Source organism: Procambarus clarkii, chromosome 59 (genome assembly GCF_040958095.1).
Source record: "Procambarus clarkii isolate CNS0578487 chromosome 59, FALCON_Pclarkii_2.0, whole genome shotgun sequence".
Lineage (NCBI taxonomy): Eukaryota > Metazoa > Arthropoda > Malacostraca > Decapoda > Cambaridae > Procambarus > Procambarus clarkii.
The window spans coordinates 8,957,291-8,969,339 of NC_091208.1; the positions used below are offsets into that span (position 1 = coordinate 8,957,291).

At 36.7% G+C, this 12,049-nt stretch overlaps 1 protein-coding gene across 2 annotated transcripts; it reads left to right on the top strand.

Moving 5' to 3' along the window:
- The first annotated feature begins 6,772 nt into the window (after positions 1-6,772).
- Positions 6,773-10,781, top strand: LOC138353628 (uncharacterized). Of its 2 annotated transcripts, XM_069306820.1 has the most exons (3): positions 6,773-7,049; positions 8,860-9,065; positions 10,168-10,781. In XM_069306820.1, the coding sequence occupies exons 1-3, from the start codon at positions 6,947-6,949 to the stop codon at positions 10,204-10,206; spliced, it is 348 nt and encodes a 115-aa protein (XP_069162921.1). In that variant the 5' UTR covers positions 6,773-6,946; the 3' UTR covers positions 10,207-10,781. The 2 variants fall into 2 exon arrangements, with proteins under 2 accessions (XP_069162921.1, XP_069162920.1); XM_069306819.1 differs by lacking the exon at positions 8,860-9,065 and having other exon boundaries at positions 6,932-7,049.
- The last annotated feature ends 1,268 nt before the right edge of the window (positions 10,782-12,049 follow it).

Genomic DNA, 12,049 nt, shown 5'->3' on the forward strand with positions numbered 1-12,049 from the left:
ACATTGTGGCCCAAAGGTGCTCCAAGAAGTGTGCTGTCGGTGGGTTTAATGGCTGAGACTTCTGGTAAAACTGATTTCACTGCATTAATGACTACCTCACTGGATGCAATAATTTCGAACTTTGAGAAGGGGTTAAGAACGAGACCCAGGGTGACTTTGTGACCTTGTGACTTCAATAGCTGCAGGTCTTCCAGAAGGGAGTCTTGTGTGCCTGCCAGAGTGCCATCATCCAGAATCCTAGGTCAGCACACACGCACATCGTACTCGGACTGCCAAGGTCAGCAGTCACATCCCACCCAGACAGTTAAGCCAAGGTCAGCAGTCACATCCCACCCAGACAGTTAAGCCAAGATCAGCAGTCACATCCCACCCAGACAGTTAAGCCAAGATCAGCAGTCACATCCCACCCAGACAGTTAAGCCAAGGCCAGCAGTCACATCCCACCCAGACAGTTAAGCCAAGATCAGCACACACTCACATGAACTGCTAAGGTCAGCAGTCACATCCCACCCAGACAGTTAAGCCAAGGTCAGTAGTCACATCCCACCCAGACAGTTAAGCCAAGGTCAGCAGTCACATCCCACCCAGACAGTTAAGCCAAGGTCAGCAGTCACATCCCACCCAGACAGTTAAGCCAAGGTCAGCAGTCACATCCCACCCAGACAGTTAAGTCAAGGTCAGCAGTCACATCCCACCCAGACAGTTAAGCCCAGGTCAGCAGTCACATCCCACCCAGACAGTTAAGCCAAGGTCAGCAGTCACATCTCACCCAGACAGTTAAGCCAAGGTCAGCAGTCACATCCCACCCAGACAGTTAAGCCAAGGTCAGCAGTCACATCCCACCCAGACAGTTAAGCCAAGGTCAGCAGTCACATCCCACCCAGACAGTTAAGCCAAGGTCAGCACACACGCACATGAACTGCTAAGGTCAGCAGTAACATCCCACCCAGACAGTTAAGGCAAGGTCAGCAGTAACATCCCACCCAGACAGTTAAGCCAAGGTCAGCAACAAAGTCATCCCACACAGACAGCACTGGGACTGTCTGGGGCGGGGTTTGACCCGGCCGCCTCGGAGCCCGACTGACAACTAAGACAATCAAGCCACCGAGGAACGGCCAGTTGTGTTAGATTTGGAAGTTATATTTATATTCCACATATTAAAAATATTGTATAACAACTTTTTTCGCGTTAGTTTTGTCTTTAAAGTTTATATATATCTTCTATATAAATAAAAATGGAAATGTTCGTTTGTTCAAAATCGCTAATCTCCGAAAGTTCTTCACCAATTGCTTTGAAATTTTCAGACATCGTTCCATTCGCATCCGAGCAGGTTTTTATATACATACTATATTGTTGATGTCATGTCTGTGACGGAAAAAAACATGATTTGTTTGTTTATACTGTGTTTTTTATGTGAAAGAAATCTTTGAAACCTCTTATCCGATTGCTTTGAAATTTTGACACAACACTGTATTTGAATAGGCGCGTGTTTTTATATATCTACTATATACATGCCTCACCTGTGACAGGAAAAAAACATGCTTTTCTTGATAAACAGTGCTATCTGTTGGCCCTAAGAGCAACACATGCTGTTATCTCCCAAAGTTCTTCACTGATTGCTTTGAAATTCTGACACAGCATTCCATTCGAATATGCACATGATTTTATATATCTACTATATAGATGTCACACGTGTGATAGATATAAACATAATATAAAAAAACAGTGCCATCTGTAGAACGTAATAGCAACACACAAACACTATGCGAAATATGTTATGATTTCCACTTCAATGTTTCCGGTTTCATTAATAAGTTGAATTTTTATGGATTTAATCTTTTTTTTTAATTTTGATTTAACTATTTTCTGTGACATTGTGTTGCAATTGAGCTGTGTTGTTTACCGAACCGTTCATTTCGTAAGAATAAGTATAGACGCCACACTTGTGACAGGTAAAAACATTCTTTTTTTTTTAAGAAATAGCGCCATCTGTTGGACATAAGAGCCCTACACACTATAATAAATATGTTTCAATTCCATTTCAATCTTTCTGATTGCAATAACAAATTAAATTTTCATAAATTTTGATTTATTTTCATTTTGATTTAATTATTTTGTGTGATATTGCTTTGGAATTTAGCTGTGTTGTTTATCATATTGTTTATTTCGTGAGTATATGTATAGATGCCACACCTGTGACAGGTAAAAACATTCATTTTTGAAAAATAGCGCCATCTGTTGCACTTAAGAGCAACTCACGCTATCCTAATTATGTTACGATTCCATTTCATTGTTTCCAATTTCATTAATAAATTGAATTTTCATAGATTTCAAATTATTTTATTTTTGATATATTTATTTTGTGTGACATTGCACTGGAATTTAGCTTTGTTGTTTACCATACCTTGCATTTTGTGAGAATAGTTTATTTTTTTATTTTTTCATTTTGTTTTTTAATTATTTTTTCTTATATTTCAGTGATAGGAACTGAAATAGGATAGGATCATTTGATGTTTCCAATTTTCTAATGGGAACATCAGCTCATTTGGAAATTCATCGGATGAGGAAGTGGGGAATGGTGGAGAGGATGAGGGGACAGGAGTGGGGGATGGTACTGAGGACGACGGGGACAAGGTAGGGGGTAATGGTGAGGAGGACGAGGGGACGAGGGAGTTGGAGATGGTGGGGACGAGGAGATAGGGGAATGGAGAATGGTGGGAAGGACAAGGGGACAGGAGAGTGGTGGATGGTGCGGAGGATGAGGGAAAAGAGCATTGGGGAAGGGAAGGGAGGCCGGTGTTGGAAATTTCCAACAGTTATTCTCATCCCTAATACAACAGGATGTATTTCCTGTATTAGACTTCATGCACATCTAATATTCATTTACTAATCCTTAGTACAATGGGATGTACTTCCTGTACTAAGTGAAATAATTAACTAACACTACTAATATGTAGTTTAGTACTGTAGAATTTACTGTATTAGGTTGTGGAACATCATGTAATTTCTCCTAGAATTGTGTAGTGTTGCGTCAGCCACGCAAGGAGATAAAATTTCCACATACCAGTAGATTTAACACCAATGTAACCATTTACTTTCCTTTATTAGGAATAATAATTTAGTAATAGGTTTACTTTTAGTATACAACAGTTTACTGGAATTCCTGTAACCAGCTTGATCGCTGTTCCAGTAAATTCATAATCTAAAATTATTTCCACCACAAAGTTATATGTGCAGTCTATATTAACTGACATGCATTGTGAGAACTAAAACATCACAACATAAAGTATTTATTTAAACCATCAAGAGTGTTCATAAACGCCGCCTTCCCTGTTTAGCTTTAATAAATAAATATAATTTATGCTCGAACCCTCACAGCGAGCTTTTGCGCATGCGCGACTTTTGGGAAGGAGGAGAGGGGACTCTCGCCATATTCGATCAACAAGCGTGAAGGTGTTCCGTAAGTGGTCCAACAAATTTTATCATCCAGACGGCATCCGAACATCCTTAGATGCCAGATTGAGGACGCAGCTTACCAGAATCACGGACACCAGTTCGGCAGGCATTTTACCTTTTATTAATATTTATAGAGCTCTTAAATATGATTAATATAGGTAGCCATGTTGTCACGCTGTGGGCGTACCAAAAATTCCATGTACGTGCAGCTCTTTCCCCTCCAAATATTTAGATATTACCTTATATGTGTGTGAATACTAGTTTGGGGTGGAAATTACGGAATTATCATTAGTGCAGCATGGTGCAACACCCTTGAGGAAGCGTGTGACCGCCATACCCTCACGTGCTCCAAGTATCACTATCTCAAACTGTTTCCAGACTGACGTACAGTGGACTGCATCTACGTCCCTCTGTCACAGCTGGGATTTAATCAGTTTTCATTGTAGATAGTATCTTATTATTCAGAGTCCATATATATATATATATCTGATACTGCCTTTTATGCATTATTAATCTTCACATTGCAGAAGAATTTCTTGTATTACATATTTTACTCATTATCTGTGTGTGTGCATATTATACTCATTATTATTATTATCGCATAATATATGTTACACATAGATTAATCTTATAGAATACCTCCCCCCCCCCCGAAATGTGTCATGGGAGGCTGGCTCTAGAATCATATAATTTACAGTCATTGCTTAATAGAATTTATTCACATATAATCATAGATATATAAGCCATTGATTTTCTCATTTCATTACTCATTCTGGTCCTTCGAGCTATCTTAGAATTAATCATTATTTTGCATTCTTAAATTATACATTTTATCAGTATTATACTGGAGCCAGAATTCCCCACATATTTTATGGTCCTTCGAACCTAGATAGTCTAGTTAACTAGTCTGTAATTACGAACTAGTATAATCAGTAGAATATAGCCAGAAGTTAGGCTATCTACAATTCATTATTCATTTTTCATCCCTGATAACACTATACTCTTTAATTAGGGAGTATTATCAGGGGCTAAGATAGAATTTATGGCAGCATATTTGCCACTCTCATAGAATTTGCGGCAGCATATCTGCCACTCATAGAATCCATGGCAGCATACCTGCCACACATACAGAATTACGGCAGTAAAATATATATAATAATAATAATTTATAGTAGTAGAATAATTGTCATACACATATAATCACTTGTACATACTCTATATAACTCAAAAATTATAAAAAGCCAAAAACATCCTGAATCTGCACATCAGTAGTATTATAGCATTTTATGCCAATACATGTAGAATATAATTCTTAGACTGGAATTGTACTTTGTTGTGTACAACTCTAGCCTAACTCATTATTACTAGCCAACCTAGATAGGTAGGATTATTAGTAGACTAGCATTGTACAAGGCAGTACAACCTAGTCAACATTTATTATTGTGCAAACCCAAGTCAGGGTAGGACTTATCATTATTTTACACAAATTGTGTTTTTATATATTATCAACCCGTTCTCACACAAGACAGTACATATATGACTAGTGCTTAAAGTCAATATGTGGAATGTGATTTAGTACATATGTGATATATTCCCAGTTAACTTTTTTACCAAGGCTCAAACTCTTCCTCACGTACCAATTTACGTCTCACAGTACTCGTCCATCAACGTAGATAGCTGAATAGTCGTGATTGGTTCAATTATAACGAAAATTGTAGTTTTCAGGTCCCACATGGGTTGTGAAATTCACCTACTATTGTCCATGCTCTTATAATATTACAGATCAGCTACATCCTATTGAAGGCTCGTAGTTTTGTTTTGAGAAATATTAGTTGTTCTTAGTAAATTATAATAAGCACAATAAATTATTACATAGAATAAGTGCTTCACCAATCAATATTATATACTATAGTTTGTGCTTTAGAAATCTTTAAAGAATGTTTTGTAGGAACGCTAACAGAAAACGATGTTATGTTGGAATGTATATAGGGTAAACTACTGCAAACAGGATGGTATGGTGTGGATTATAGGAAACTATAGGATTAGTATAGGGTCCACTACCACCTGTTAGGTGGGTAAGGGGTCCAATAACACCCGCAGGATGAGTATGGGGGTCACATCCACCCACAGGAATGGTATGGGGATCACTTCCACCCACAGGAAGGGTATGGGATCCAATACCATCCACTGGATGTGTATTGCGTCCACTACCACCGACAGGATGGGTATGGGCTCACAACCACCCACAGGATAGGTATGGGGTCCAATACCACCCACAGGATGAGTATGGGGTCCACTATAACCCACAGGATGGGTATGGGGCTCCAACCACCCACAGAATAAGTATGGGGTACAATAACACCCACTGGATATGTATGGCATCCATTGCCCCCACAGGATGACTATAGGGTACAGTATCGCCCACAGGATTAGTATATAGGGTTCACTGCCGCCCACAGAGTCGGTATGGAGTCCACCGCCACCCACAGGGTCGGTATGGGGTCCACTACCGCCCACTGGGTCGCTATGAAGTCAACTACCGTCCACAGGGTCGGTAGGGGTCCACTACCGCCCACAGGGTCGGCAGGGGGTCCACTGCCACCCACTGGGTCGGTAGGGGGTCCACTGCCGCCCACAGGATCGATAGGGGGTCCACTGCCGCCCACAGGGTCGATATGGGGGGGGTCCACTACCGCCCACAGGATCGATAGGGGGTCCACTGCCGCCCACAGGGTCGGTAGGGGGTCCACTGCCGCCCACACGTTCGGTAGGGGTCCACTGCCGCCCACAGGGTCGGTAGGGGGTCCACTGCCGCCCACAGGATCGATAGGGGGTCCACTGCCGCCCACAGGGTCGATAGGGGGTCCCTTACCGCCCACAGGGTCTCTATGAAGTCAACTACCGCCCATAGTGTTTGTATAGTGTCCACTATCGCCCATAGTGTTATTATGGGGTCCACTACCCCTCATAGGGTCGGTATGGGGGTCCATTACTACCCACAGGGTGTGTCTGGGGTCTATTTTGGCAATACTGCTTTTCCAATCTCATTTGTTGTTCAATGTAAAATATTTGTTGCTCGACTTGCAACAATTTATATATATATATATATATAGTATAGTGCCTTTGCAATAATGTACCAATGTGTGTATTTTCATAACTCGTTTTAAATTGTTGAAAAATAAATAACTACATTGTGAATGCAAGTCAATGTTTACATGCTAAATCAGAGTTGCCAGATTCCGCTTAAAATAGCAAATTGTGCTTATTTTCAAAGCTTGAGAATTTAGCTTTAAAGTAGTTAAAAAACTACGAATTTCGCAATTTGCTATGTACTTTAGTGTACTATTTTAAAATAAGGTTGGTTTTTAAGCTGCAAGTCATATGAATCTCAAAAAAAGTATATTATTAACAATCTTATCTCCATAGTTCACTAGTTTCTGTAAATCAGATCTGGTAACTGTAGGCCAAGTACTGGTAGACTCAAGACACAATGTGTGTTGAAGCTATTCTCTTTGAAGAAGTCATCTCGACAGGATCTTCCAGCTCCAGCTATAAAACTTCACCAAACATGGATCTACCTAGTACATCAAATGGTAAGAAATTACTAAACTGTAGTAAACTGAATCTGACACTGTCATATATATATATATATATATATATATATATATATGTATGTGTGTATGTATGTATGTATGTATGTATGTATGTATGTATGTATGTATGTATGTATGTATGTATGTATGTATGTATGTATGTATGTATATATATATATATATATATATATGTTGTACCTAGTAGCCAGAACGTCGTACTCGGCTTACTATGCAAGGCCCGATTTGCATAATAAGCCAAGTTTTCCTGACAGTATATTTTCTCTAATTTGTTTTCTGATGAAATGATAAAGCTACCCATTTCATTATGTATGAGGTCAATTTTTTTTATTGGAGTTAAAATTAACGTAGATATATGGCCGAACCTAACCAACCCTACCTAACCTAACCTAACCTATATTTATAGGTTAGGTTAGGTTAGGTAGCCGAAAAAGTTAGGTTAGGTTAGCTTAGGTAGGTTAGGTAGTCGAAAAACAATTAATTCATAAAAACTTGGCTTATTAGGCAAATCGGGCCTTGCATAGTAGGCTGAGAAGTGCGTTCGGGCTACTAGGTACGACATATATATATATATATATATATATATATATATATATATATATATATATATATATATATATATATATATATATAATATATATATATATATATATATATATATATATATATATATATATATATATATATATATATATATATATATATATATGAGGGGTACCACCTCTGGTGCAAGTGTAGGGACCCATAGCCTCGGAGAAGAAAATAAAGAGTACTCAGAGAAGACCTTGTGGATCCTCACTGAACACTTTCATATTTTCTTCTACCACCCTTATTCTTTTGGTATGTGTGTATATTTATCTAACTTTATTTGAAAACGTCATTACACAAAAAAAGTTACAATATTGATTATATATATATATATATATATATATATATATATATATATATATATATATATATATATATATATATATATATATATATATGTCGTACCTAGTAGCCAGAACGCACTTCTCAGCCTACTATGCAAGGCCCGATTTGCCTAATGAGCCAAGTTTTCCTGAATTAATATATTTTCTCTAATTTTTTTCTTATGAAATGATAAAGCTACCCACTTCATTATGTATGAGGTCATTTTTTTTTTATTGGAGTTAAAATTAACGTAGATATATGACAGAACCTAACCAACCCTACCTAACCTAACCTAGCCTATCTTTATAGGTTAGGTTAGGTTAGGTAGCCGAAAAAGTTAGGTTAGGTTAGGTTAGGTAGGTTAGGTCGTCGAAAAACAATTAGTTCATGAAAACTTGGCGTATTAGGCAAATCGGGCCTTGCATAGTAGGCTGAGAAGTGCGTTCTGGCTATTAGGTACGACATATATATATATATATATATATATATATATATATATATATATATATATATATATATATATATATATATATATATATATATATATATATATATATATATATATATATAATTTTTTTTTCTTCCAATAATATAGTATTCGCTTTAAATTAACAGCCTGGTCAATCAGGCTGTTGGATTCAACTCCTCTCAGTTTTGTTATACGAGTTACAGCATGGTTAATCACATCCAAAATTAAAGTTATTTCCAGATGCAGTCCTAAAATTTTTAACATTGCTCTCACTAGTGTTAATGTAGATTATTTCATAATTTAAATAATATATTTAATTACTGTAGTACATTTTAACAACAATTTAACTTATAATTTTTGCAGCATAGGTCATTTGAATATAAGTATTTTATTAGAAACTATTTCCTTCAGGTCTTCAGGGAAAATTCTTGAGGAGATGCACAAACTGCAAACAATGTGTGCATGTCCGAAGCAATGTTTGCAAGTTCTGCCAGTGTGACTTCCGAAACAGTAGAGAATTAATGAAGAAAGAAGAGGAAGCCCGTTTTCTACTTAAAGGCAAGAAGGCTTTAGAACGAAATACAGCAAGCCGGGTTCTACGAAGGATTGAAAATCAGGTATTGAAGTTTGTCTACATCTGTTGTATTCATTTGTATTCTTCTTATGCTGAACTTGCTTGATAAGGTATAGAATCAACATGAATAATGCTGTACAGTACTTACATACTATTTGTTTATTTATTTATATACAAGATAGCACACTGGGATTATGAGAGTACATAGAATTGATGTTTTTACATTCTTGTAAAGCCACTAGCACACATAGTGTTTTGGGCAGGTCCTTAATCTAACAGATAATTTTAAATAGGCAATTTAAAGCTTAAATGGAAAAAATTGGCTGGTACATTGTAAGAAAGTATCACAAAGATTACTATGTACATTAAAGTAAAATTTGAGGGTTATCAACATATAAATTGTAGCATAATTTGAGGAATATTTCAAGGTATAATATAGTAAGATATGCATTCAATATAACAATCATGATATAAGGTGATAGCAATGATTACAATGGAAAAGTTGTATGGTTTAGGCACATATATTCTGGCATTGGATTTCATAAGATACAGTGCGAGTTTAATACACTAGTTAGGAAACTATCAAGAAAAAATTTAGGTACTTTTTGGTTTTATTTTTTAAAATGGCAGAAGTTGGACAGTTTTTAAATTTGTTAGCAAGTTAGTTCCATAGACAAGGTCCCTTTATTTGCATAGAGTATTTACACAGAATAACTTTGACTCTGGGGATACTCTGGGGATGACTCTGGGCTGCATATTCTAGCTTTTGTCTAAAAAAATCATGAACAATTTATTTATTATTTATCCATGAATGCCAGAACTAAACCCTGTGGTACTCCACTCGTGACATTTCTCCAGTCCAATACATTGCCTCTGATTACTGCCCTCATTTTTCTATCAGTTTGAAATTTTTTAATCCATGTTAGAAGCTTACCTGTCACCCCTCCAATATGTTCCAGTTTCCAGAACAAACTCTTATGTGGAATTCTATTGAATGCCTCTTTTAGGTCCAGATAGATGCAGTCAACCCAACCATATCTTTCCTGTAAAATTTCTGCGGCTCGATCATAGTAACTGATTAAATTTGTTACACAGGATCTTCCATTTCAAAATTTTTTATTTTTTATTTTTATTTTTTATTCCAGCACGCACAAGGAAGCTTGATGCAGATAAACTTACATTAGGATCAGAAGGTGATAGCGATAATGCCCTGGAAAAAAATCCTGACGAGCTACAAGTGCAGCAGGTGCATAAAGTCCAAAAGGTACCGCAGGTGCAAGAAATTCAACAATTACAAAAAGTTCCGCAGGTGGAACATTTACAAAAAGTTCCGCCGGTGCAACAAGGGCTACCATTAGCAATCCTTCAGAAACAGCAAGAAGTACAAGTAGTAAAATTTGAACCACAGGGAACTACACCAGGAAAACAGTGTAGTAACAACGGAATGGGAATTTTAAAATACCTGAGGAAACAGGTAAAAAAGGACAAACAATAGAAATGGTTCCTTACACATTATTTGGTAGTTTATAGGTATTTTACTTATAATACTTTATATTATGTCTACAGTTTATAATTTAGTTTACAGTTAATTTACTTTTCAACTTCCATATCTTACATGAAGGATTTTTACTGTTTTTCATTTTTAAAACCTTATTAGTATCATTTATAGTTTAGTGTCAATTCACTTATAATACAATATATGGAATAATTTACTAAATTCATTTAACTATAATAAATTTAAATAAACATTTTTACCCCAGGATGAGTTTCAGTCACCCTACCCAAAAAATTAATGTTTCTTTATTACTAATCTTGTGAGAGGTAGCTTATTGTGCAGCCCATACTCATTCTGTGAGTGTTAGTTTATTGTGCACCCCATAGTCATCATGTCACCCAAGCCTGCTGCAGCTGCACCTGAGGGGTGGTGTAGGGAACCATTAGTGTACTATTATGATTTGAGAGAGAGAATGCTCTGTGGACAGAGCATCAATATGGCTTAAGGCATTGAGCTTTGCCTCAAGATGAAGCTTGGGCTGATCTCTGATTTGCTTCTTGGGAGTCTTCATTTACGTGCACCCCATACTCAACCACTTTGTAGTAATTAATTGTGCAACCCATACTCATCCTGTTACCAGTAGTTTGTGCAACCCATACTTATCCTGTGATCCCTATCCCTCTACTTCAAGTCCCTCAAGGGGCGCACGAATTCAGTTTGGCATACTGCATCCTGCCTTCCCATCCCTAGCTACTGACCCATCACAATATTTTATTTTATTTTATTTATATATATACAAGTAGGTACATTGGGGTTGTGAGAATACATTGAATAGTACAGTATTTACAATCTTGTAAAGCCACTAGTATGCGCAGCGTTTCAGGCAGGTCCTTAATCTAACAGATAATTTTAAGTAGGTAATTTCTATCAGAATTGATAAATGATAATAAATACATTGTTTACATACATACATTACAAATACATACATATAAGCTCAAAAGCTTCATTGAAGGTTGTAACAGAACCCATGAGCACCACACCAGAAAAAAATACAGTTTTGATATTCCAAGAATACGACTTAATCAAACTAGAAATGCTCTACAAATCAAGGGACCCAGAATGTGGAATGATCTTCCCAACCATGTTAAAGACTGTACCTCTCTCAACCAGTTTAAGATAAAAACTAAACACTACCTAATAAATTCACTAACCTACCTTACCCCTCTATTGTCAACCCATGTCTGTTATTTTTTTTTTTTTTTTAATCAACACTGTTTGTCAACCTATTGTATTTGTGCTGCTTTTTCAGTCATGTTCCCTCTTTTTTTTATCTTTATTTGTATTTGTTCTCAACACATTTTATTCTTTATGCTCAATTAGTATTAAGTTCTAGATATTAATGTTTTTCCTGCCCGAAACGCGTTGCGTAATAGTGGCTTTAGGCATTGTATGTACTAGCTCTATCTATATATCGATCCATTAATGTAACATTACTTGTATGTATGTACCTTACCTGAATAAACATATTTATT